Below are 27210 nucleotides of genomic sequence, written 5' to 3'. Positions count from 1 at the left end.
AAAAGAAGTGGGGAGAATGGGTATCTTTGTCTTGTTCCTGAGTTTAGGGGGAATGCTTTAAGTTTCTCCCCATTTAATATGATATTAGCAGTTGGTCTGTTGTATATGGCTTTTATTGTTTTAAGAAATGTTCCATGTATTCCGGTTCTCTCCAGGGCTTTTAACATGTATGGATGTTGTATTTTGTCAAAGGCTTTATGGACATCGACTGAGATGATTATGTGATTCTTGGTCTTAGCTCTGTTTATGTGGTGAATTACATTTATTGATTTACGGATATTGAACCGTCTTTGTGTCTGTGGGCCTTTGTGTCTGAAGCCTATTTGATCATGATGTTTAATTTTCCTGAATAGTTTCTGGATCCTCTTAGCTAATATTTTATTGAGGAGCTTTGCGTCTGTGTTCATTAGTGATATTGGTCTGTAGTTCTCTTTTTTTGTTGGGTCTTTGCCTGGTCTGGGGATGAGTATAATATTAGCTTCATATAATGAATTTGGGATTTCTCCCTCTGTTTCTATTTCACGGAAGAGTTTGAGGAGTACTGGTATTAGCTCCTCACTGAAGGTTTTATAGAATTCATTGGTGAATCCATCTGGGCCTGGGCTTTTCTTTGTTGGGAGGCTCTTGATTATCCCCTGTATCTTTCTGTAAGTTATTGGTTTATTTAGTTGATTTATTTCTTCTTGATTCAGTTTGGGCAGTTTATACTTCTCTAAGAATTGACCCATTTCTGTAAAATTATTGTTCTTTAGTGAGTAGAGATTCTGGAAATAGTTCCTTACGATTGTTAGAATATCGTGTGTATTTGTTGTAATTTTTCCGGTGGAGTCCCTGATCTTACGGATGTGAGTCTCTTCTCTACTTTTTTTGTAAGTCTTGTGAGGGGTCTGTCAATTTTATTTATTTTCTCAAAGAACCATCTTTTAGTTTTATTTATTTGTTGAATGGTCTTTCTGTTTTCAATCTGATTTATCTCTTCTTTAATCTTTGTGATCTCTCTCCTCCTAGACATTTTAGATTCAATTATTTCTTGTTTCTCCAAATGTTTTAGTTTCATCGTAAGGTTATTCACCTGCTCTGATTCCAATCTTTTAATGTGTGTGTTGAGGGCAATGATCTTACCCCTCAGCACTGCCTTAGCTGTGTCCCATAGGTTTCTTTGTGATGTATTTTCATTGTCGTTGTGGCTTAGGAATTCGTTAATTTTATCCTTAATTTGCTCTGTGACCCAAGCGTTAGATAACAGTGAGGGGTTTAGCCTCCAAGTATTTGTGTAGCCTCTGTGGTATCCTTTGTTATTGAGGGTTACCTTGATTCCACTGTGATCAGATATAATACATGGGATGTCGTCAATACTCTTGTATTTGCTGAGGTTCTTTGTGTGGACCATGACATGATCTATTTTGGAGTATGTTCCATGGGCTGCTGAGAAGAATATGTATTGGGTCTCTGCAGGGTGAAAAACTCTGTACAGATCTGTCAGATCCATTAGGGATATGGTGTTACTTAGGTCTTCGGATCCCTTGCTAATCCTCTGTGTGTTGGATCTGTCTCTTGGAGAGAGTGGAGTATTAAAGTCTCCCACTATGATTGTATTTGGGTCTCTCTTGTTCTGTAGTTCTGCGAGAATTTGTTTGACATATTTAGAGCCTCTTTTGTTCAGTGAGTATAAATTTATCACCACGATATCTTGATTCTAGATTTTCCTTGTATTAAGATGTAGTGTCCTTCTTTATCTTTTTGAGCTAATTTTAATGAGAAGTCCAGCTTGTCTGAAATCAGGATGGCTACCCCTACCGTTTTGGTTGGTGCTTTTGCTTGGGAGATCTTGCCCCATCCTTTCATTCGGAGTCTGGTTTTGTCCCTTGCTGTAAGATAGGTCTCTTGAAGACAACAGATGGCAACTTTTTGTTTACGGATCCACTCTGTCAGTCTGCGCCTCTTTATCAGAGAGTCTATACCATTTATATTCAAAGAGATCATGGATAAGTGTGTTTTTTTCCCTTCCATTTTCCTGTTAGGCTGTTTTTCCTCTTCCTTCTTTCTTGTCTTTATTGAGCTGCTCTTCCTGTTGGGCTCTGGCTATTGTAGTTTCTTTCTGTTTCTGTCTGGAGGGGTCCCGTACGTTTTCTGTTGGGTGGGGTTCCTCTCTTAGTATTCGCTCTAAGGCTGGTTTTTTTTTATTCACATAATCCTTTAGATCCTCTTTGCTATGGAAAGATCTGGTTTTTCCCTCGAAGGTGAATTCTAATTTTGCTGGTATCTAATTCTGGGTTGGCAGTTGTTGGCCTGGAAGACTTGGATTGTGTTCTTCCAGTCTCTTCATGCGTTGTAAGTTTGTGTGGAGAGGTCTGCCGTGATTCTGATCTTTTTTCCATTGTAATATAGCTCTTTCTTTGTTTTGGCTGCGTTCAAAATTTGCTCTTTATTCTTGAGATCTGAGGTCTTGATAATTATGTGCCTAGGTGAGGATTTTTTAGGGTCTGGTCTGCCAGGTGTCCTATAAGCTTCTGTTATTTGGGTGAGATTATCCCTTGTAAGATTGGGGAACTTGTCTGCAATAACTCTATTGAATATGTGTTGTATACTTCTGTTCTGGTACTCCTCTCCTTCATCTATTCTGATTATACCCAGATTATATCTCTTCTCCCTGTCCACTATTTCCTGGATTAGTCTGCCCTGGAGTTTGACAGTTTCTTGGAGTGTGATAATCTTCTGGTCCTTATCAGCTGCATCGTCATCCAAAAGAGAGATTCGAGATTCAATATGATCCATTTTTTGTGATGTGGCTTCGAGTGTGGTTTTCATTGAGGCAAGTGAGATGTCCATGGTTTCTAGATCAGCTCTCATTGTGGTAATTTCTTCTTTTAATGAGTTGTGTTTTGAATCTATTTTTTTCATTTCTCAGGATGTTAAGGTCTTCTTTAACGGAGGAATAGACTGTATCTATTCTTGTTTCCATTTCTTTCTTGACTTCCTGAAGGTCCTTCGAGACTTCCATTCTAAACTTCTGAATTCGGTCCTGAGGCTTTTGATCATTTCTTCTATCTTAGTCTCGGTTGTTTTTTTATTCTCCATCTCCTCCTCGGTCATACTACTTTTTGGAGCTGGCGATTTGGCTTGACCTTTCATTAAATTTGTAATATTTCTTTGTGATTTATGCATCTGGAGATCTGCACCTGTAGGTGGCGACCTTAGCTTGGCTTTGTGCTGGTTCCCTCTGGTCTGGCAGTGGGGACTTGTTTGTGTCCTGGCTCTGGGTTTGAGTTTGGCTGTTGAACCTTACTGCCCTATGGGTGAGCATGACCGTCTTGGTTGTTGCCAAGGCGGTCACCCTCACTGCAGTTAGGGGTGGGTAGGTTCTGTGTCTTTCTCTGCAGAACTGTGCTCTGCCGCTATGTTGTGCTGACCCTTGTGGGCCCCTGTTGGGGGTTCGCGGGTCGCTGATTCAGCATGGCATGGAGACTTTTCTCTTCTTTGATTCTTTCCCTGCTAGTTGCTGTGGGTCAAGAGAGCTCACCTCTCAGATTGAGAATTGCCGGTGAGGGGTGGCTCGCCCACCTGTGTGGAGTGTTCCTGTCAGAGCAGGTGTTGCCGCTGAGGGGCCCTGCCCACCTGTACAGAGTGCACCTATCAGAGTTGGCATTGCTGCTGAAGGGGCAGCTTGCCCACTTGTGTGCTCCCTTGGGGGGTTGGGCACGAGATCCTCCTGCTGGAGGGCTAGGACACTGACCCATGTTGGCCCTCTGTGGGGCACGTTTGTGTGTGCTCTTGTGATTCTTTTGGGGGCGCGCTGCCCCAGATTGTTGGAGGGGGCTTGTGCCCTCTCGTGAATCTATTGTGGGGGACGGTATGCATGGTCCCCAGCAGATTCCAGTGTCTGGGCGTGGGTTAGTGCCCACAGGCTCTCTGCACCTCCATTGTGAGGGAGGCGTGTGTGCTTGGGCCCAGGTGTCCTTGCTGGGCTGGTATTGCACACACCAGCAAGCCTGTGGCTGTTGTTCAAAAAGTCCGTGCAGACCAGGGCACCTCAGGTGGTGTTCAAATGCCTACCAGTCCCCAGGTCCCTGCTGGGGGGGGGGGGTGCTGGTGCTGACAGATTCAGGCTCCCCAGCTGGGGCTTTGGGGGACGCTGGCCTAAGGTGTCTCCTGGTCACTTTGTTGGGCGCTGCTCCACCCGCTGCTACCTCCTGTGTCCTCCCAGGAGCTGTAGGGTCCTAGAGCTGCCAGATATGGGGCTTTTTTGTTCCCTCGGGTTAGGGAGGGGGAGGGACGGAGCTCTAGCTTATTTGTCCCCTTGTGATGAGCTCTACATGAAATTTTGGGTCTCTGCTAGAGCTGATCTCCCATGGGGGGGCAATGGGGAGCTTACTGGTCCTGGATTGTGTGTGTGTCCAGCACTGCTGTGGGCTTTTCCAGGCTGGGGTGTGGCGATTGATTGATTTGCGGTGGCGGTCCCGGCTCTCCCCGTCTGGCTCTCCTTGTCTGCGCCACCCAGTTCCCCTGCCGTTGTTGTCTGGTCCCAGCCATTCTGTGCTGCACCTCTGGTTCCGCACCGCCATCTGTCTCAGTCCAGTCTGCACGCAGTCTGGGGCCCATGGAGCTCCTGCTGTCTGGACTCTGCACTTGTGGTGGGACTTTTCGGCTGTTGCTTCTCTGGTCGCTGACAGTCTGCGGTCCTGTTTACTGGTGCTGGGGTCACTTTCCCAGCCTGGCTCTGTTCGTGCCAGGGTCGGTGGGGGGTACCCCAGAGATTTTCCGGCTCCGTGCAGGTTATAGGCTTTTCTTTCTTTGTTCTTTTTCATTTCCTGTGTTTCTCTGTTCTGGTTGTTGGGTTTTCTGGTCTCTTGATGGGGCATTGGGTATTGGGGTTCCCAGCTCACTATTTGGTTGGAGCAAGTTGGGGTGCCTCCCTATTGTGATATTAATTCCTAGGTATTTTTGGCTATTACAAAAAGGAGTTGCATTTCTGATTTCAGGCTCCATCTTATTGTTGTCATACAGAAAAGCTCCTGGTTTTTTTTGTGGATTTATTTGATAACCTGCTACTTCACTAAAATTTTGGGTCAACTAAAGTAACTTGGGAGTGGAGCCTATGCAGTTCTTTAAATATAGGATCATGTCATTTGCAAAGAGGGAGAGGTTTACTTCTTCTTTCCCTATTGGATCCCCTTTATGTTTATCTCTTGTCTTATAGCTCTATCTAGGAATTCCAATATAATATTCAACAGGCATGGAGAGAACAGACATCCTTGTCTCATTCCTGATTTTAGAGGAAATGGTTTTAACTTTTCACCATTAAATATAATGCAGGCTCTAGGTTTGTATATACAACCTTTATTATATTGAGGAATGTTCCATGGATTACTAGTTTCTCCAGAGCATTCATCATAAAGGCATATTGGATCTTGTCAAATAACTTTTCTGCATCTATTGAGATGATCATGTGGTTCTTCTCTTTGCTCCTATTGATATGATGAATTACATTAATTGACGTGCATATGTATATTAAAGCAGCTTTGTATCCCTGCATTGAATCCCACTTGGTCACAGTGTATGGATGTTTGATTAGTTGTAGAACTTGGTTTGCCAGAATTTTATTGAGAAGTTATGTGTTGCTGTTCATTAAAGAAATGGGTCAATCGTTATCTTTCTTTTATGGGTCCCTATCTGGTTTGGGGATGAGAGTTATGCTAGCCTCATAGAGTAAGTTTGGTAGTGACCTTTCAATTACATTAAAGGGTTTGAGGAGTATTGGAGTGAGTTCTCCTTTGAGAACCTCATAGAATTCAGCTGTGAATCCATCTGGTCCTGGGCTTTTCTTGAGTGGGAGGTCTTTTATTGCCATTTCTAGTTCACTACTTGATATGAGTCTCTAGTTAGTTTTGCTCTTCTTGGTTAGTTTGGGTATATAAATATCTGCTAGAAATTCCTCCATTTCTTCCCAATCCTCAAGTTTGTTAGCATAAAGGTTTGCAAAGTATTTCCTTATAATGTTTTGAATATTGGTTGTTCCTGTCACAATGTTCCCATTCTTATCTCTGATTTTATTTATTTGGGTATCTCTTTCTCTCTCTCTCTGTCAGATTTGCTAAAGTTCTGTCAATTTCATTAATTTTTTTTCAAAGAACCAACTCGTAGTTTTCTTGTGGCTCTTTGGAGTCCTATTCATTTAATTGTGACTTTATTTTAATTATTTGTTTCCATCTACAACATTTGGGTTTGTCTTGTTGCTCATTTTCAAGGGACTTCAGGTGCATCATTAAATTGTTGGTTTGAGATTTCTTCAACTTGTTGATATAGGCACTCAGCTATAAATTTTCCACTGAGTACTATCATTTCTGTGTCCCAAAGCAGCTGGTATTTTGTTTGTTCATTTCTCTTAAATATCATGAGCACTTGAATTTCCTTTCTGACCTCTTGAATGATCTACTGGTGATTCAGCAATGTGTTGTTCAGTCTTAATAAGTTACAGGATTTTCTATAGTGACTTTTGGTGTTGAGCTCTAATTTTATTCCATTGTAGTGAGAGAATTCAGGGAATAATTTAAATAATGCTGAATTTGTACAGATTTGCTTTGTGACCTAAAATGTGCTCTATCTTGGAGAATGTTCCTTGTGCTGCCAAGAAGAATGTGTATTCTGATGCTGCTGGGTGAAATATTCTGTAGATGTGTGTTGAGTCTAGCTGGTTTATGCAATTGTATAGTTCTGAGGTTCCTCTCTTGAGATTTTGCTGGGCTGATCTGTCTAGAGGCAACAGTGATGTATAATGTCACCAACAATCAATATATTTGGATCTATGTGTGATTTTATGGTAACTAGTGTTTGGTTGATAAATTTGGTTGTTCCAATACTTGGTATGTAGATAATTAGAATTGGTGTATCCTCCTGTAGGAGAGATCCCTTTGTTAGTATGTAATATCCTTCTTTATCTCTTCTTACTAACTTTAATTTGAAGTGTATTTTAACTGGTGTTAGGATTGCAACGCTGGCCTGCTTGTGGGGGCTGTTTACTTGATAGATTTTATTCCATCCTTTCATTTTTGGAATATGTTTGTTTTTGTGGGCAAGTTATGTCTCTTTTAGACAGCAGATAGATGGAATTTTCTTTTTGATGAAACTAGTCAGTTTATGTCCTTTACATGGAAAGTTATGTCTATTAATACTGAGAGAATTGATAAGCCTATGGTAGTTCCTGCCATGTTTTCCACCTTCTTAGGGACTATAACTTGTCAATTCTTGCTATGATTATCTGGTTCTCTATTTAGGGGCCATTTCCCTGTCAATATCATGTTCTTGTTGATTTTCTACGAGTAGGACATCCTTAAGAATCTTTTGTAATGTTGGCTTAGTGGAGATATATTGTTTCAATATTTCTTTGCTGTGGAAGGATTTTATTCGTCCCTTGGTTATGAAGGAGAGTTTCCTAGGTTCACTGTTCTTCGTTGATAGTTGTTTGTCTTTAGTGAGTGGCATACTTCATTCTGGGCTCTTCTTGCTTTCATGGTCTCTGCTGAGAAATCTGTTGTTATTCTGATTGCTTTTCCTTTACAGGTGATTGATCTTTTCTCCCTGACAGCTTAAGGATCCTTCCCTTGGTCTCTATTGATCCTGGGTGGATTATAATGGGACAGTGGCATGTTTTGTTGTGGTCTGTTCTTTTTTGGCCTTCTAAAGGCTTCTTGTATCTGAATTGGCATGTCCTTTTGGATGTTTTAGAAGTTTAAATGTGTTTCTTAGTCCTTTACCATCTTCCTTTAGGCCTTCCTCAATACCTATTAGCCTGAAATCAGGCCTTCTGATTGTGTCTTCTATCTGTTGTAGGGGTCTTTCTTGTTTCTTGGATTTGCTTGGAATACTTTTTCTTTCTTTATCAAGTCTAGGCTATCTTCAATTGCAGAGATTCTACCTTCTGCATTGTCTAGCCTACTGTAAAGACTTTCTCCTTTGTTTTTTACTTCCTTTCCTTCTAATTGGTCAGTTTTTGTTTTTATTTTTGGTCAGTCCTTAATCTCCAGGCCTGAGTACTGTCCCTGGCTTCTTTTTTGCTCACAGCTAGCACTCTGCTACTTGAGCCACAGTGTCCCTTCTGGCCATTTTCTACATATGTGGTGCTGGGGAATCAAACCCAGGGCTTCATGTATATGAAGCAAGCACTCTTGCCACTAGGCCATATTCCCAGCCCTAATTGGTCAGTTTTGATTGCTATAGTTTCTTTGTTGGAACTTTGTTTTAGATCTTGTAAGAACTTCTTTTCTTCCTTGATTTGGTTTTGAGTGTGCTCTCTCAAATTCTTTAGCGGAGTGGCAATACTTTGATTGGACTCCTTTTCCTTCTGTTGGAATTCATCAGCTCTCTGTAAGTGGATTCCATGAATTTCTCTATTAATCTTTGATTAGCCGCATCATGCTCACACATAAATATATGTAGGTTTTCAATCTTTTCAAGCAGTATGTTCACCAGTGTTGTTTGTAGAGCATTTTGAGTGCTATCCTCTAGATTTTTTCATTGACTGCTCTGTTTCCTGTTCATTTTCAGTGGGAGTTGAGGTTTCTTGACTTGCTATTCTTCTTAACTTCCTATGGATTGTTCTGCCCATTTGGAAATGATAACAAATCCAAGTCCACACCAGTACACAATTTTAAGACAAACAGCAATGCAGAGCCCTGTAGTTGCACAGACATTAGAAGTTCACAATCAAAAATAGGTATTTTGCATGAGGGACAAGGCAACAAACAGTACAAGAAATGTATCCAATGCCCAACGTATGATACTGTAACCTCTCTGTACATCAGTTTGATAATAAAAATTTGAGAAAAAAATAGGTATTTTCCCTCTACCTGTCCTTTCTTGGATATGAAAGCAGAGCCAATACCACAACAGAATGCAGTTTTAAATAAAAACACAACCCTGACCATGTATTTGCACTGATTTTAAGGTTCAAAATCATACATCCCTAACTGTCTCTGATTTTCTTTGTTAGGGGAGGCGTGTTGTGTTTCAGGAGTGAAAATTATATATAGTTGTAATCAGTGAACAAATCTATAATGAGGATTAAAGCATTCTGGACTAAAAGGATAACACAATGAGCTACTTTGACACAGTCACAATGAATACAGATACAGTCTAGCTCAATGACAAACAACTAGAGATCAACAGAATAAAGAAAACCAAGAAGGAGCATAGGTCAAAAATAAAGGAAAATGGGTTGTAGTGAAATTAGAAGAAGGATTAACAGATGTAATGGGAAATAGGAGGAGAAAATAAGAGTAGAGGGATGTAGAGAAGGAAAAGAACAGAAGAACACTAAGACCTTAACTGAAAGGAAAAAAAAGAAATAAAACAAGAAAAGAAAAACATAAAACTGTAGAAATTAAAAATAATGTATGAGGTAATAACACTAAAATTAAAATTATTAACATTGCACAATAGAGACTTGAGTAATCTAAATATAGTCTCAAGTATGCACACAATTAAGGAGGCAGCCTAGTAATCACCATAGGCTATGTATCTTGGAATGAAAAGAACAGCAATGTGGGGGAAAAATAGGGGAAGGAAAAAGAAAATTAAAAAATCTAAAAGAAAATGAAAATAAAAACATATATTTAGAAAAAGAAAAATTCTTCAATTTCTTTGCAGGGGTCTCATGTCTCCCCCATGTCCACTATCCACCTTTGATTTTCTTGCAGTGGTCAGTTTTCCTTGTGGCTTAGCTGGTTTCTTAAATCAGTTTTTTTTGCACGGGCAGAAAAAAGTTCTGCTTTACAGATGTGGCAGTCTTTGTGTCCCTCCACCCAGGCTAATTTAGTGGCAGACCCATCTGCTTTGTGTGAAGTGCAGGGAGAAGGTGGCATGTGATCAAATCTGCCTTCTTAAGCAGGCTGCCTGAATTTTTCCTCTCAGGACAAAATCCCTGTATTATTACAACTCACTTTGTATGATTCTCTAGCCATGGATTTTTCACTGGAATGCAAAAACTGGCTTCTTGGAGAGAGCTCAGTTAGATGCCCAGTCCCCACTCTACGATCTTGGGCTGATTCCATAGTTTGTTTTTGTTTTTTTAATTAACTAATGAGATCATTAGAAAAAACCCTTTTAGTTTGAAAACTTGAAATTATTTGATAGAAATTTGTGTTTTTTTAAAAATTTTCTACTTATAGTCAGCCCAAAAAGCTTACCTGCATATTCACCTGAGACTTGTCACAAAATACTCCGGTGCTCTAGCCTCAGCAACAAGCCAGACCCCAGTCCAAATGGGAGCAGATATATACCCAATGTCAGAAATAGGTGACTACAGTCCCTAGATTTTCATCCCACATTCAACTGTCCTTGGCACTTCCATTTTGGCCTCACTGAAACCAGTGCAGCTCAGCCTCCACATAAAGTTCCTTGTGCTCTGTCTGTCACTTCTTTGGATTCATGTAATAACTGCTTGTTATTCTGAGCTGGCATAACAGAGTTTTAGGAACTGTTAATAGCAAGTGTTCCTGACTTCTTAACTGTAAATTCTGAGGTCAGGATTCACATCTCAATCAATGTGGTATAACAACTCAAGAAGTCTTGATATAATTAATAATTTTGAGTGGATGCACAGACCCAGAATGATGTGCGAGGACAAGGTCATGACAAGCTTCTTGCTCTCAATGCAGGCCTCCTACCTTCTCTGGAAGACAATAAGTCACTGCATTAGTGATGGACACAGGCCTGAATCCACAGAGCATCTAGAAAGAGGCTGAGAGTTAGGGTTGAGTGGGGCAGGAGCATTAAAGATGCCAATGAAAAGCCAAGCCAATGAGCTAGTGTATGAGTGTGGACTGCCACTTGGCCCAGGCCTTGTCATCTCTTCCCTCTCCCAGCCCCAACACTTGTGTGAACTTTGGGACCTAGTGGGACTCAGGGGTTTATTCCCAGACCACAGGGCCTTGTCTAAGGGGAGGTCAGCTATGCCTCCCTGATAGGCCTGGTCTCTAAGCCAGCACTGTCCACATAGGGTCCGTGGTTTTCCTTTGCTGAACTGTGTCCCTTCTGGAGGAATGGTAGTCAGCTGTCATCACAAGGTATTGTTAGGTATCACAGTGCCCATCTGTGTAGCCCAGGAAGCGACAGCTCAGAGGGCTCCAGTTCTCAGTCATCAGTCTTGCTGATCAGCTCCTGAATGAGCGGGGTGGTGAAGGAGTGGTTGGAGTCTTGGATTCGCAGCAGTCGCTGTGTGTGCTTGGCATTGAGGCCCCATAGCTCTGTGAGTGCAGCCATGATCTTCATGAATAGGAACCTGTGGGTCAGCCAGAGGGAGAGGATGGAGCTAAAGCCACCCTCTCTCCCATCCACCAGCCCCTTGGGCACAGCTCTGAGAGTACAAGAGCAATCTCAGGACAGCTGAATTCCTTTAGCATATGTACAAGGAGGGCAGACAGCATGCCAGCCCTTGAGGTGGAAGCCCAAATCCCACCCCAGAGAGAGGCCTGAGTCCTTAAAGCTTTGATCACATGGAGATGTTAGTGGGAAAGGCACTTATAGCCGTAAATGGATTTGACTTACAGGCATCCAACACATAGGTTAGAGGCAAGGGGTGTGGGACCACCTTCTTCATTAAAATCCAGGAGCCAGGATTGCAGGCTCAGATTCCTTCCTGAATCAAAATCTAGATCTGGTATCTGGACACACTACATAACTCCTTCCCTCCACATGATAAAGCTGGCTGACACCTCCAGCCTCCGGGCTCCATACAGAGGGAAGAATGACCAAGTAAAGACAAAGCCACTTCCAGCATGTCATCTTCTTTTGAGACCAAAAGAAAGCTAGTGTGGGCCAAGGGATAATTTGAGTTTCAAGTCAACACTCTAATACCAGGGCCGGCTGCCTTAATCCTCAGGACATCAGGCTCTTTGTGAACCAAATTTCTCCTGGTCCTCAGGCCTGTGGGAACCGACTGGACACTAGGATGCAGGAATGCTAAGGTCCATTAAGGGTGTGGAAAAACCTGTTGAGAACAACTTCCAAGTAGCCTTCTTTGGAGTTACAATCAGAACCAGATAGGCAGTTTCCTTCCTACTGTTGGTTTGTGTTCTTGGGAAATTATTAGATCTTAAGCTTTGGATTTGGTTTGATTCGGTCTATGCCAGCTTCGACCCCTCTGTAGAGCACTAGGCCCTAGCCTTCAGCCTCTACTCTTTACAGAGTATTGCACCCACTTTCTGGGCAGATTGAAGATAATAATACACAAACACTGTTGGGCACTATGGCTGACACTTCCCAATAAATAACTGTTAGTGTTTCCTTATGGTCAGTTACCTGTGCAGTTACCTGCGCTGTCATTATGGTTAATTACTGGCCATTGCTAGATGACCCTGTAGGTGACTCAGGGACATCTGGTTTTTGATAGTGGACAAATGTCCCTTCAGCTGATATAGGCTCTGACCCTTTAGATTTCATCATGCCTGGGCTGGTGCTGGGGCTGACCAGGAGAGAAAGGTCTTGGTCACAGCATGCAGCTCTAGAGCCTTAGATGTCAGAGGCTGACTCAGACATATATTGCTACCTGAGAGGCTCAGGCAGGCAGAGAGCTGGAGGGCAGAGATGCAAGGAGGCCCCAGGCAGCCCAGTGCAGCCTTCTCCCTGACTCTTCTCACCGGTGTTCAGGCTGTGGCCGATTGCACTCAATGTAGGCCTTCAGGGTGAGGGCAAATCTCTCCTGTAGCTGGTCCACTGAGCTGCGCTGAACGACACCAGGGCGATCTGTGGGCCAAATGGAAGGGAGTGGTATCAGCAAGGGTGGGCCAGACAAACACAGGCTCAGTCAGGCCCAGAGAGGAGGAACTTCAGGCCAAGCACCTTCAGGGCAGGGCAGGGCTGGGAAGGAAGAAGGTGGCTTTCTCTGGGTCACCCCATGGACCAAAAGAAACCAGCCTATCTACCCAGCCTATCTACACCCAGCTGTGTGATGAGTAGGGGAGCCAGCCCAATGGTGGAAACTTCCCTGGGGAGAGGGCAGGTGGGGTCAGGGCAGATCTTTAGAGGAAATGTCACCAGCTGGGGAAAGCCAGCACCTGGGGAGAAGAGGGAGATGGCCTGCATCAGCACATACTCCTCCTTGTGCAGCTGCAGCTTCCTCAGCATGTAGTGGAATTTTATCGTAGGATCCAGTAGAAGTTTCTGGAAGCCACCTGTGGATGAGTATATTGATGGAGAAACAGTTTCTCAGGAAGCTGACCCAGGAGCCAGCCTTCCCTCACCATTGCACAGTGTTCCTGCCCTGCAAGCTCAGGGATCACCTCTTGTAGCTCCCCCAACACACACACCTCCTCTTTCCCCCTCCTCCCTCCACCAGGGTACCTTCAGGGTCTTCAAAACAGTAGACCAGCCGGCCACACTCCCAGGTCCCCGTCTCTGAGTTGAACAATGTGTTGAACCTCAGTACCCACATTTCAAAGGTGGCTCTTTTCAGCAGGGAGATCTGGTCCTCAATGGGCAAGTCCCTGGCACCAAGGATGGGGAAGGGATCACAGGTCCTGGGAAACTGCCCACTGGCTGCCTCCATCGTCTGGGAGGAAGATGGGGAAGAGGAGGAAGAAGGAGAGGGAAGGGGAGGAGAGGAGGGAAAGGGAGGATGGGAGGAGGAGCAGTAGAGACAGAAGGAGGAGAGGACAAAGAGGAGAAGGGAAAGGGAAGGGGGAGGAGAGGAGGAAAAGGGGGTGTGACCGGAGGAAGGGAAGAAGCAGGAGGAGGAGAAGACAAACAGAAAGGTAGTAGAGGGGAGCGAAAAGGAAGAAGAGGGGGAAAGATAGTGGAAGATCTGCATGAAGAGAAGTGAAGAAGGGGGAGGAGACACAGAAGGGGAAGAGGAGGGGAGAGAGGTGGGGGGAGAGAAAGGGGAAGAGAGGCAGGAGGGGAGGAGGCGTAAAAAGAGGAGGGGAGGAGGAAGAGGGGAAAGAGAAGAGAAAACAGCAGGGTGATGAACAGCAGGAGTGTGAGAAAGAGAAAGAAGAGGAAGAAAAGTGGGAGGGGAGGATGATGGGAAGCAGAGACAGAAGAAGGAGGAGGAGGAGGAGGATGAAGAAAGGAGGAGGAGGAAAGACTCCTCCAGAGGACTGTTGCAATTGCTTCCTGGTTCCCTCTAGCCTATCCTTCCCACAGTCCAGCCAAGCAAGTGATTTACCCCTACCGCATCCTTTCCTGTCCTCAGCAGCCCTCCAGACCCACTTAGCTTGACATCTTGGTGCTTTACAACCTGGCCCATATCCATATCTCCACACAGCCACTGACCTACAGTCAATGCCTTGGCTCGGCCTTTTTAGCCTTAAATGTCTGCCTCTGTTTTCTACTTAGAATGATTGTTTCACCTAAATAAATCATGGTGGTTTTTCAAGTCAAGCTGTCTTCACCTCAGAACTGGGGAGACCTGGACATTGGACCTCAGTGACACTCACTTTCCCCTAAGAGGCAGACACCTGCAAATCCAATGTCTATTCCCTTCTCTCTTTTCTACTCTCTCTCTGGACTCCCTTCTGTTTTCCATGCACCTCATTCTTTGCTCTGAAAAGGGAGAAATGTGATTTCTGCCCATACAGTAAAAAAGGAAAGGGATTTGGTATCTGAATATCTGCAAAGTGGACATTATTTGGGGGACATTTACACTTTCATAAAACAGATTTTTGAAGTAGTGACACAAAGACTCAGCTGGTGTTAACCAAGTCCCCAGCAGAAAAAGGAAAGGTCCTTTGGCACCGAAGTCCATCTCATACACTCATGGGCCCTGCCCAAACTCCTTGGACCCCTCTATGTCATTTCCTTTCCTCTCCACATCTCTCCACCCAGCCTTCGTGACCTACCTGAAGTAGGAGATGACTTTGGCGAAGTTGATGATGCCCTTGAACATGTAGGTTGACATGTCAGCCAGGTGGGGCAGCATGGGGATGATCTCTTTTCCATCCCTATAGTCAGGGGGGGTGTAGTTCCAGACACTGCCATCTTCCCCCCGCAGCTGTAGAGAGACTTTCACAGGACACAGCTCTTTCCTGATTTCCTCCCAGCTGAGAGATGGTTCTCTCATTGAATTCTGCAGGAAATCTGAGATCGCATGTTCGCTGCCAGACACCTTTGGTAGCTGCAATTAATGACAGGAGGTGGGGGAGTGAACAGACTATTCATAGAAGTTTCCACACATGCACAAGATGGCCAACTACACATGAGAGGTTGCATAATAGCAGGTCCCTGTGCACACACATGCACACTCAGCACTTGTTCCTTCTTTCTGGACCTATCAGTGATGTTTGTGAAACTAAGGTGGCCAAACATGTTCATGCCTGGTCTCGGGCTACTTCCTACCTAAACTGGAAAGACTGGGCAGAGATTCCCCAACCCAGGGAGTCATGTCCCCTCTTCAGAGAGGCTTGACAATTTGCATCCCTAACAGCTCCCCAAGGATAATGATTTTTGAAAGTCCAGAAGAAGACTAGAGTTTGAGGAGCTGACAAAGCTTCCCAGCCAGGAGGACAGCCTCCTACCCGGAAATCCTTGAAGTGGGAGAAGGTGGTGTCGAAGGTTTTCGACTGAGCGTCCATTAGCTCCTCGATCAACATGCGCTGCTCCTGGGTCAGCCCAGGCACGGTGGACGGCTGAGCCTCCATGCGTGCCTTCTTCCTCCTCTTTTTTTTTTTTTTTTGGCCAGTCCTGGGCCTTGGACTCCGGGCCTGAGCACTGTCCCTGGCTTCTTCCCGCTCAAGGCTAGCACTCTGCCACTTGAGCCACAGCGCCGCTTCTGGCCGTTTTCTGTATATGTGGTACTGGGGAATCGAACCTAGGGCCTCGTGTATCCGAGGCAGGCACTCTTGCCACTAGGCTATATCCCCAGCCCCTTCTTCCTCCTCTTGATCAGGGCCCGCCTCTGCTCCACCGCAGCCTCAGACATGATCACTGCAAGGGGAGGGGAGCAGGCTCTGTGCTTGTGCCCTCATCCAGGTGAGAGGAAACCAGCAGGGCCCACCACACCTCCAAAGCTGGGACAACCAGTGCCCTGCCCAAGCTCCCAGGTGCCTGGCGTCCAAGATGCATTCGTCCATGCACATGGGCAATGCCACCCATGCCCACAGGGCGTGCCTAATGTGTGCCCCACAGCACCACAGGGCACATTCACCCAGAGAGCCTGCCGGCTCCCATCACTCACTCTCCTTCTTCATGCCGCTGTCCAGGCACTTGCGAAGGCGGCAGGCCTGGCACTGCCGCCGAGTCTTCCGCGTGATCTCGCAGGTGCCCTTGCGGAAGGGGCACCTCAGCTGGACATTGCGCTTCATGGCCCTCCTGTGAGAGTAGAGAGAGCGCTGGGCACCGGGCATGGACACCTGGCTTTGAACTGGACTCCAGACTGCAGGCCACGGGAGCCACATGCTTCTTAGAGGAAAGGCCTTGGCTCACCCAGCTGCAGGAGAAGGGGAGGCGACTTTCCTACACCCTTTGCACAACACTTGGCCATGTCAGCTGGGTTTCTTCACTTTGGTGACACTGAACTTGTCACAACACCCAGCTTGCTACAGTGACTCAATCCAGGCCTGGGAGTGCTCCCATGCGACCAGATACAGACAGCTGAGTCCCCAACCCTCGTGTTGACCAGTACCCCAGCTTTAGAATTGCGGGTGAAGGACTTTGTTCACATGTGAATATTCAGCCACCAGGAAGAACCAGGAGAGATCCCAATTAGGATGGCCATTTGAGGAATAAAGACTCAAAGGGTGGCTTTGAGCTCTGTCCCTTCCTGAAGCCACCTAAGGCTCTTCCTCACCCATTCCTTTCTCCCTCCCTTCTCTTTTTGGTTGGGGCCCTGTGCTGAGGATGGCCTTGCCCAGCTGGCTCTAGGCTTTCTGTTTCTTCAGTTAGACAATATGAATCTTCTCCCCAGAGCTGCCTTCTTTTCAAGATGGGATAGTTTAATCCCTCATTTCTGGGCCCTCCCTGTTTGTTTTGAGATGACACTGTCTTGTTTAAATATATATATATTTATATATATATTCATATATATATTCATATATTCATATATATATTCATATATATTCATATATATGTATATATATTCATATTCATATACATATGTATATATATACATATATATATATTCTTCCAGTTTTACTGGTTCATCTTTTAGTCAAGACACATTTTAATGGAAGTGACTGGGTACCTCCAGCAAGAATTGAAGATGAAGGATTCTTCTGGTATAGAAATGACTCATTTGAACTGATTAGGAGAATATTGGGTGAGCTATCAGCCCACACACTATCCAGAGTGCAGACAGAGCAAACTGAAGCCCTTGAGACACTACCTGGATGTCACTACCTGGAGGGATAATGGAAGTTTAGATGTGCTCCAGTGTGTACATCGCAGCAAATGAACGAGGCTGGTGGGTGACTATACCTGAAGAACCCCTTGCAGCCTTCACATGACATGACATTGAAGTGATAGCCATTGGCCTTGTCCCCACACACACGGCAGATTTGGGGACTGCCATCTTCATCTACAACGATGTTGGGATTTTCTGAAACAGAGTCTGACTCTTCACAGAGCACAGGGCCAACCTGGCAACATCTTTCTTCAGGTCTCATCTCCAGGTTGTCTTCTTGGTCTTTTGGACTAGAAGTGAAAACATATGGAGAAAGAAAGGGTGAACAATGACCAGCGAGGGACTGAAGAAGGGACATTGTACCTTCTGAGCATGGCTCACATTTTGGTCTGATGCTAGGCCCAAAAGCTGACTTGTCATGGGAAAAATGTAGCAGAGGGTTATATTTTAAGCTATGACATTCTGTATACGATAGACCTTTGGAGTAGAATAGCTGTGGGAGAGACAGGGGTCATCAGGAGGAAGAAATGAGATCAGAAAAAGGAGGACAGGCAATCTGGATCTGGTCAAATAGTACTTGAGAGGGTGAATTGGAGAGGCCATGGGCTAGTCCAAAGGTTGAACTTGGTGCCTCATGCCTATTATTGTAGTTTGTTGATATGCTGAGATATGAGGATTGGAGTTTAAAGCCAGCTCAAGCAGGAAAGTCCATGAGACTCTTATCTCAAGTAACCACCAGAAAACTAGAAGTGGACCTGTGCTCCAAAAGGGTAGAATGCTAGTCTTGAGAGACAGAATTCATGCACAGTGTCCTGGTCCTGAGTTCAAGTCCCACACCAACTACAGCCACAAAAATGAGTGAAGGGTGAATGGCTCACAGGACAAGCTACTGTTTGAAATAACTTCTGGGTTTGGAGTGGTGACAGAGGATGACCTGTAGGTGTGGTGTATTCCCACCTCCTGGATAAACAAAGAGAGGGAGTTGGAAATACTAAGAAGAAACAAGGCTTTCAATTGGATAACCAAACAATTATGAGAATGGAGCCTGGATCTCAGTGTAGAGGAAAGAGGCCTCCACCATGGTAGAGATGGAGTATGAATGGATAGATAAGACTTTGTGCCCATTGATAGAGCTGTGCTCAGGATGTGTTTCCCAGGCTACACCCATACTGACAGTGTAATATGAATTCTCCTTGGAATGGGCACATGGTGGGCACAAACTGGAAACTCACCTCACTGTGCTCAATAGTCTCTCCAGGGAGATAGATGAGGCTGTGAAGTGAGGGTTACTCTTTCAAGCTAGCCCAGGCAGCAAAGTCTCTGAGACTATTATGTCTAATTATTAAAAAAAGTGAAAGTGAAGTGAGCCAGACCCAAAGAAACATGGACTCTATGGTCTCCCTCATAGGGAATAATTATCACAGGTTTAGGCTAGTCACAGCAGAGGATCACAAGAGCGCATTAGCTATAACCTTATGAACACAAAAGATGATGCTAAGTGAAATGAACTCCATGTTATGGAAACGACTGTTATATCACTGTTGTAATTACTTTCAACATGCGATGTGAAACTGTAGCTTCTATTATTGATGATCCTCTTGTATGCCCTTCCTGTGGTCGTACCTTCACTATCTCTGTATCTTATCTGAGTACATTGGAAACCGTGTATACAGGTATTAGAACTAGGAAACTGTAAGGGAATACCAAAATTGAGAGACATGGGGTAAAAAAGACAAACGATTACAAAAGCAATAATTGCAAAACTGTTTAGTATCAATCTACTGAACAACTCATGGGGGGGAAGGGGGAGAGGGAAAGGGGGAATGAGGGAAGAGGTAACAAACAGTACAAGAAATGTATCCAATGCCTAACGTATGAAACTGTAACCTCTCTGTACATCAGTTTGATAATAAAAATTTGGAAAAAAAACCTATGCTAAAAACATATGCTAATAAAATTGTAAAAAAATAATAAATAAATGTATCCAATGCCTAAAGTATGAAACTGTAAATGCTCTGTATATCAGTTTGACAATAAAAAAATTAAAAAAGTGAAATCTGGAAGTGGAGCTATAGCTCAAGTGGTAGAACAAAGCAGGGAGCACAAAAGCTCAGGGACAGAGCTCAGGCTCTGAGTTCAAGCCCCAGTATCAGAACACACACACACACACACACACACACACACACACACACACACACACACACGTCTGTCTAGAGCAACCTTCCACAGATGATGCTACCTTTACTAAAACCAAAATAAAATTCCCAGGGAAAATTCTACTCAGGGAATAATTTCTGTGGATAATATCAAGACAGATGGTACACAACATTTCATCTCTAACAGTGAACAGGGAAATAACTTGTCCTTGATCTTGGTTCTCTAGAATACTGTGAATAAAACCTATGGACTGGAAACTTGAACTACACAAATGTGGACAGGGGAAGTCCCATGAGTGTTCAAGTCATAATTCTAACCTTATATCAGCTTGCACAAATAAGGGATATATAATTTGTTCACAAAACTCTAAAGCCAAGGATCAGGGGGGAAGTTTCTTGGGTTCATAGTTCTCTCTTAAACCCAGAGGCAGGTGAAACTGCTCTGCTCTTAAGGAACTCACTTTTCTCCCTTCCACCTAGAGGCAAATAATTACATGTATGACTACCAGAATATTGAGCAAAAACTCACAAATCATGAACAGAAGCTGAATACAGCACCATGAAGGAGAGTCAGCAAAAGCAACTTACAGCTCCAATAAACATGCAAAGACTCCCTGAATCAACAAACACAAATGTGTTTAAACAGTAGAAGAGATTGAAGACATTAGAGAGAACAAAAGCTATACAATTGCCTAAGTAGATCTGAAAGAACAATAAATATAGATGCCAAAATCTGAACAGTGACAATGTGAACCAATAACAAATCATCAGAATTAGAGAGAGAAATCCAACTGACATAAGCACCCAACAGAAGCCAGGAGGTGAATGGGCCTGGTGACATTGTCTGCAGGCCTACATTGTTGACAGAAAAGAAGAAAGCAAACAACTTCTATTTTAATTCATAAAGCATGCTTGATAAAATGTCCCCAAGTATTGGAGGAAAAGGATTTTTGACTTGGTAACACAAAAGGAAAAATGGAAGGAAGAAAGTCCAAAAGGAAGCCATGAGAGACAACAAATGAAGCCAACAAAAAAAGATGGAAGGCCTTACAAAGAGAATAAGAAGGTGGTTGGTAACTTGCATGGAAAGCACAGGTAAGATGGTAGAGACAGAGACAAAACACAATGGGAAACATTCCAAAATGTTGACAAAGATTTTTATTATACACACATACACATGGATATCTATATAATGTGTGTGCATATATGCATATATATACGTTTATATATTTATAACCCCCAAACCTAGCAACAAAAGCAAAAGTAGAAAAATAGGATCATATCAAATTGAGAACCTTCTGCATGGGAAACAGTAACACTGTTTAAAAAGAAATGTAGTCATTAACTCACTGATATAACTAGAACCTCTCTATATATCACTATCTATCTATCTATCTATATCTATATGAATCTATCTACTTACCAACCTACCTACCTCTCTGCTTATCAAATAATGAAGTAACCAGACAACCTACACACTCAGGAAGCTGAGAGCATAGAATCTCAGTTCAAAGCCATCTAGAGCAGGAAAGTTCATGGAATTTTTTTTTTTTTAATCTTGGCAGTCATGGGGCTTAAACTCTGGGCCTTGGTGCTGTCCCTGAGTTCTTCAATTCAAGGCACTTTACCACTTGAGCCACTTCCAGTTTTCTGGTGATTAACTGGAGATAAGAGTTTCACAGACTTTTATCCCCAGACTTGCTTTGAAGCCCAGTCCTCAGATCTCAGCCTCCTAAATAGCTAGGATTACAGGCATGAGCCACCAGTGCCTGACCAAATAAGTTTAGGGTGTGGGTCATTTCTCATGTATGTCTTATCAGCTCCTCTAGCATTAGAATGAACTGAAAAGTTTTTTTTTGTATGCATGCCTGTACCAGAACAGCCCAGGCATGGAATCCATGAGACTCTTATCTCTAATTAACCACCAAAAAACTGAACATAGTGCCATGGCTCAAGTGGTAGAGTACTAGCCTTGAGCACAAAAGCTCAGCAACAGTACCCAGGCCCTGAGTTCAAACCCTACAACTGACAAATAAAAAAATAAGTAAGTAAGTAAGTAAGTAAATAAATAAATAAATGGTTTTCTGTTCACTGTATATGTGATATGAGACAGTCCAGGGAAAATTTTTTACAAAAGTATCTGTGTGTGGGAGAAATATAAGACTAGACCCACTGGCAAGAGAAGTGTGAAATTAATGGATACATCCAATATGGGGAGAAGACTGGTGAATTTTTTAAGTCCCTTTTACACAGGGCTGTGTTGAAATCATAGAGTCACCTGGAGAGGCCAGTAACCCCCACACAGCAAGCTGGTGGGCTCCTCCCAGCAGTGGAGGTGGGGGGTGCTGATAAAGCAGCCTGGGCACTGGGTGGGTCTGAGTGATGAAGGCAAGTTTGTGGCAAGACCTTTTCTCTTTCTGCTTTATTCTGACTCTTTCTATACTACACATGGATATACCATTTTATCACACAATTCCAGGGCTGGGTGTGAGGGGAAAACGAGATCCTATTTCAAGGTTCTTTTGAAATGGTCCAAGTATGTACAGTGAACAAAGGTTTCCTCCTCTTTGTCTTCAGAGAGCACTCAGATAGAAAAATAAATACATTAACAATAAGCCATCAGAATCCCAGTTCATGAATTCAGGCAAGAGAGTTCATCTACTATATTAATATGAGCATACATGGAAGTTGGCCTTTCTGTTTTCAGGGACTCAGAAACCAGACTCAAGAGATCTGGGGGGCTGGGGATATAGCCTAGTGGCAAGAGTGCCTGCCTCGGATACACGAGGCCCTAGGTTCGATTCCCCAGCACCACATATACAGAAAATGGCCAGAAGCGGCGCTGTGGCTCAAGTGGCAGAGTACTAGCCTTGAGCGGGAAGAAGCCACGGACAGTGCTCAGGCCCTGAGTCCAAGGCCCAGGACTGGCCAAAAAAAAAAAAAAAAAAGAGATCTGAAGGCTGTGACTCTGTCTGGATCAGAGGTGGCAGCTGGCATCAGCTCACAAGTACATTCTGTTCCCCTTTCCAGTGTTTAGCAGGTCACAGTGACCTCTGAATTGACTGCCAAGCCCTGTTCACTTCATGTAGTGCTCTTGTCCCCTATAGTTTTACACTGGACTCCCTTATTTGGAATTTAGGGTGTATTATGTAGTACAAAAGGGGTAGGGACATATCTCTTTCTCTTTTCAGTTTGTTATTTCTGCATTTCATAGAAGTACAGGAGGTGTGGGCAGAGGAGCACGTTCTGGGAAACAGAGAGTTCTGCCAGGTCTCAGCCCTAAGTGCAAAGTAGGGGAAGGAAGCTAAATCCCATGCTCCCTGTGCATCTGAAACACCTTGAGTAGGAGAACATGGCTGGGATGGATGGCCCAGTGAACCAAGCCAGAAACTGCATCGACAATATGAACCAACATTGATCCCCCTCCTGAGTCAATGTTCTTCTGAATGAAGGACCCACAGCTCAGCTATGTAATTGGCAGAGTCCAACCACCATGCAAATGAAAGTAATTCTCTCTGAAACATTGAGGGCTGGTGAGGCTAAGAAGGAGAAAGCTCGGGGTGACCTCCAGAACTTTCTTATCAGCTCAGTCCTGCAGCAAAAACAATATTTTTAAATGAATATTTTTAGGTAGACAAACCAGGAATGTTTTCTCTAAATGTTTATTCTACCCTACTATCAGCACACAACCTCTGTTTCCTTAAAGGAGAATTATTCTAATGCTTCTCTAAGTAAGATGTGTTGTAAAAGTATTTTGAAGACTATCATGTATCAATCAGCTACACCAAAGGTCTCTTCCATTCTTTCTGGTTAACCAACATTTTTTAAATCAGAATGAGTATTGCATTTTGTTAGCTTCTTTTTGAGCATCAACTAATTTCCTCATCCTTTGAAAGGGAGGAAAAGGGTATGATTTCCTCAACTCCAGGGAGCTCATATTATGGACAGACAGTTCTATAACAAAAGGCACACTTAACAAGAGAATATCCAACAATTTTATTAACTCTGTGGGAAAAGAGTGGCTGCGTGGAATTCTTTATTAAATTTTTTTTTTTTTTTTTTTTTTTTTTTTTGCCAGTCCTGGGCCTTGGACTCAGGGCCTAAGCACTGTCCCTGGCTTCTTCTCGCTCAAGGCTAGCACTCTGCCACTTGAGCCACAGCGCCGCTTCTGGCCATTTTCTGTATATGTGGTGCTGGGGAATCGAACCTAGGGCCTCGTGTATCCGAGGCAGGCACTCTTGCCACTATGCTATATCCCCAGCCCCTATTAAATAATATTTTTGGAAAATTTTATTATCTTTAAGTAGTGGTACATAGGAGATGCCATTTAACAAAGCAGTTTATGAATGCTATGTAACTTGATCCGTGTCACCCCTTCACCATTCTCACCCTTAAAGAATATCTTAAGAAGCTAGCAATAACAGGTGGCACATGTTTTAAAATTAAATCACTTGGAAGGCTGAGGCAGGAAGATCATGAGTTCAAGATCAACCTGGATAACATAATTAGACCGTCTCAATAAACAAAAAAGGCAGGAAAATCAATGGGAAGAAAAGTCTGCCCTAGATCCCTCTGGCCCCAGTTGGAGTCTCTGAGCGATAAAGTTCTCCCCATTGGTGGAGGAGTCACCTTTTGTCCTTATGAAGGCAAGGGAGGAGGAGAGGGGGAAAGATTTTTGGCTTTAGTGAAGCAGAAAGAAGTACAGTTTCTCATAAGAAGTCTGTAACTGGTCCGGTAGCCTGAAGTTCAACTTGACTTACTTGTGCGCTCCAAGGCTTCAGTCCCTCTTGGGACTGACCCCCTACTCATGGCAAAGGCAAATACAAGTCCTTTGGAGAAAAACAGTCTCAACCATAAGCTCAGGGAATAACTCAGAAAAGGCTCCAAGAAATATCAGGTCACAGTATGAAATAAAGTTAATTACAATTATACAGATGACAATACCTAGAGCATCTAAATTTGTAAACAATGTTCCTTAGAATAGTAAAGTGTACAACCCATACAAGAGTATGCATTGAGCCTGACTGTCCACTATTGTGACTGTTGTTCAACAGTGTTCTTAAGGGCCAAGAGAATGCAAGAAGGCAAAGACCTCTTCAGCAAAGTAAGAAAGGATGAGGAGAAACTGTCACTCTATTTAGTTAATCTGTGTGCCTGCAAATTCCAAAAGAATATAACTATTGAGGAATACAATAAACAACTGATACAATATCAGACTAAATAGGTTTCCTACCTACTAAGAGAAAGAACAGTTTAAAAAGGTAAAAACTCCAGTAGACACGGGCTCAGAAGGAGGCATAAATACAAAAGGACAGAATTCCGGGCTGGGGAGATAGCCTAGTGGCAAGAGTGCCTGCCTCGGATACACGAGGCCCTAGGTTCGATTCCCCAGCACCACATATACAGAAAAACGGCCAGAAGCGGCGCTGTGGCTCAAGTGGCAGAGTGCTAGCCTTGAGCGGGAAGAAGCCAGGGACAGTGCTCAGGCCCTGAGTCCAAGGCCCAGGACTGGCCAAAAAAAAAAAAAAAAAAAAAGGACAGAATTCCCACGAGTGCAAGTGGGAATGCCTATGATAAGTAAAATGTCACCTCTGTATAACAGAGGGTATGTAAAATAAATAGGAAAAAGATGAACTTCTCATAAATGAAACTGAAATAATTCATTCAAGTAAGTTGCAAGAGGATGAAAATCATTTTTTACTCCAATATCAGGCTTTGAACTTTGGGATTTCAGCTTGCCAAACTGGCTGTACTACTGAACCATATTTCCAACCAAGCCTTTTCCTGGTTAATTGGAAACAGAGTCTCATGGACGTTCCTGCTCAGGCTACATTTGAACACCTAGCCTCTGAGTCTCAGCCTTCTGTGTAGCTAGGATTAAGCCAATAGAGCTCGGCTTGACTCTTCTTTATTAAGTGATAAAAGTATTACAAGAAAGTTTGCCAAATCCCTTCCTAATATTAGAAGCTGAGAGAGCTTCCTGAAATAAGCTCCAGAAACCAAAATAGTCAAAGGTGGAAAATAAATGCAGTGGCTTCAAAATAACAACCAGAACAACAGTAGTAAAATTGTATAAATACAAAAATATTCTATAAACAAATTTAACAACAACAAAATGAAGTGGCACACATGTCTCTCAAGATTAGATTATCAAGAAGAGGTAATGAAATGGTGGAGATGTAGCTCAGTTGTGGTGTGAAGGATAGGTGATATCCTGGGTTCAATCCTCACTATCATTAAAACAATCAATATCATTCAACCACTCCTATAAACCAGTAAAAATGCAATATAAAACAAACTATGAACATGAGGGGGACATTTAAGTTAAGGAAATACAATAGCCAAGAATTTCATAAAAGGAATACTCGCTGGACAGTGATGACCCATGCCTGCAACTTCAGCTACTCAGGAGGCAGAGATCTAGCAGTTTCAATTCAAGGCCAGAAACATTTGTGAGAGATGTCACCAAATTACCACAAAGAGACAGCACCCAGTCCTGAGTTAAAGTCCCAGGACTGGTACTCAATAAAACCCCAAAAGAATGCTCAACTCAATTACAGTTCATCAAAATGGAATAAAATGAACGACACTATAGACAGCAAGTGTTCTAACAAGGATAAAGGTGGACCTAGGCACTGAGGGGAGCTGGCTTTATGATTCCAAAAGGAAACCACAGGGGCTGGGAATATGGCCTAGTGGCAAGAGTGCTTGCCTCATATACATGAAGCCCAGGGTTCGATTCCCCAGTACCACATATATAGAAAACGGCCAGAAGTGGCGCTGTGGCTCAAGTGGCAGAGTGCTAGCCTTGAGCAAAAAGAAGCCAGGGACAGTGCTCAGGCGCTGAGTCCAAGGCCCAGGACTGGCAAAAAACAAAACAAAACAAAAACCAAAAGGAAACCACATATACTCTACAATGAAGGGAAAAGACTTCCTAGTGTCTCCTCTAGAGAAACACTAGCAGAGTCACAGCAGAGGATCACAAGAGCCCAATAGCTATGCCCTTATGAACACATAAGATGATGCGGAAGTGAAATGAACTCCATGTTATGGAAACGACTGTTATATCACTGTTGTAATTATTTTCAACATGTCATGTGAAACCATAGCTTCTATTGTTGATGATCCTCTTATATCCCCTTCCTGTGGTTGTACCTGTACTATCACTATATCTTATCTGAGTACTTTGGAAACCATGTATACTGGTATTAGAGCTAGGAAAGTGAAAGGGAATACCAAAATTGAGAGACACAAGATGAAAAGACAAACAACTACAAAAGCAATGCTTGCAAAACTGCTTGGTGTAAACCAAATGGGGGGAGAGGGAAAGAGGGAGGGGGAGAGGAGTATGAGGGAGGAGGTAACAAACAGTAAAAGAAATGTATCCAATGCCTAATGTATGAAACTGTAACCTCTCTGTACATCACTTTAACAATAAAAAATAATATTTTTTAAAAGGAAACACTAGCAGATCCCATTTGCCAGCTCAGATAGGCAAACGTGAACAGTGAGGATCACTGGTAAGCCTCAAACATCAGAACCGCTTAAATATCTATCACAGAGGAGTGGCTCAATGAAGGGAGTTTATACTGTAAAATCTTAGGAAGCAGGTACACTAAATGAAGTAGACCTCCATACAGACGTGGATATTGCCATAGCCTTGTTGAGTGGTAAAGCAGAATAAGACATAATGACAAACACACTGGCCAACACATACATACACGT

At 43.4% G+C, this 27210-nt stretch overlaps 2 protein-coding genes across 2 annotated transcripts; both read right to left on the bottom strand.

Moving 5' to 3' along the window:
• Positions 1-12629: 12629 nt before the first annotated feature.
• Positions 12630-15303, bottom strand: LOC125351086 (nuclear receptor subfamily 1 group I member 2-like). Its single transcript, XM_048345825.1, has 5 exons — positions 15226-15303; positions 14832-15106; positions 13336-13478; positions 13088-13166; positions 12630-12738 (listed from the first exon to the last, which is right to left on the bottom strand). The coding sequence occupies exons 1-5, from the start codon at positions 15301-15303 to the stop codon at positions 12660-12662; spliced, it is 654 nt and encodes a 217-aa protein (XP_048201782.1). The 3' UTR covers positions 12630-12659.
• A 20-nt stretch (positions 15304-15323) lies between these two features.
• On the bottom strand, positions 15324-17591 carry LOC125351085 (nuclear receptor subfamily 1 group I member 2-like). The gene is made up of 4 exons (XM_048345824.1): positions 17404-17591; positions 16166-16299; positions 15867-15915; positions 15324-15645 (listed from the first exon to the last, which is right to left on the bottom strand). Exons 1-4 carry the CDS (start codon positions 17589-17591, stop codon positions 15324-15326), a joined length of 693 nt encoding a protein of 230 aa, XP_048201781.1.
• Between the last annotated feature and the right edge of the window lie 9619 nt (positions 17592-27210).

Source organism: Perognathus longimembris, chromosome 5 (genome assembly GCF_023159225.1).
Source record: "Perognathus longimembris pacificus isolate PPM17 chromosome 5, ASM2315922v1, whole genome shotgun sequence".
NCBI classification, from domain to species: domain Eukaryota; kingdom Metazoa; phylum Chordata; class Mammalia; order Rodentia; family Heteromyidae; genus Perognathus; species Perognathus longimembris.
This window is presented reverse-complemented; position numbering and strand designations above follow the sequence as displayed.

Bases quoted from the DNA above. Each gene is read 5' to 3' on its own strand.
- LOC125351086 (XM_048345825.1), bottom strand. From the start codon at position 15,303: ATGAACATGTTTGGCCACCTTAGTTTCACAAACATCACTGATAGGTCC. The intron at 15,107-15,225 runs GTGTGTGCACAG...CATTAATTGCAG, and splicing joins AACAAGTGCTGAGTGTGCAT to CTACCAAAGGTGTCTGGCAG. The intron at 13,167-13,335 runs GTACCCTGGTGG...ACTCATCCACAG, and splicing joins CTGTTTTGAAGACCCTGAAG to GTGGCTTCCAGAAACTTCTA.
- LOC125351085 (XM_048345824.1), bottom strand. From the start codon at position 17,591: ATGAGACCTGAAGAAAGATGTTGCCAGGTTGGCCCTGTGCTCTGTGAA. The intron at 16,300-17,403 runs GTATAGTCACCC...CTACTCTCACAG, and splicing joins GGCTGCAAGGGGTTCTTCAG to GAGGGCCATGAAGCGCAATG. The intron at 15,916-16,165 runs GTGAGTGATGGG...CTCCCCTTGCAG, and splicing joins CAGCGGCATGAAGAAGGAGA to TGATCATGTCTGAGGCTGCG.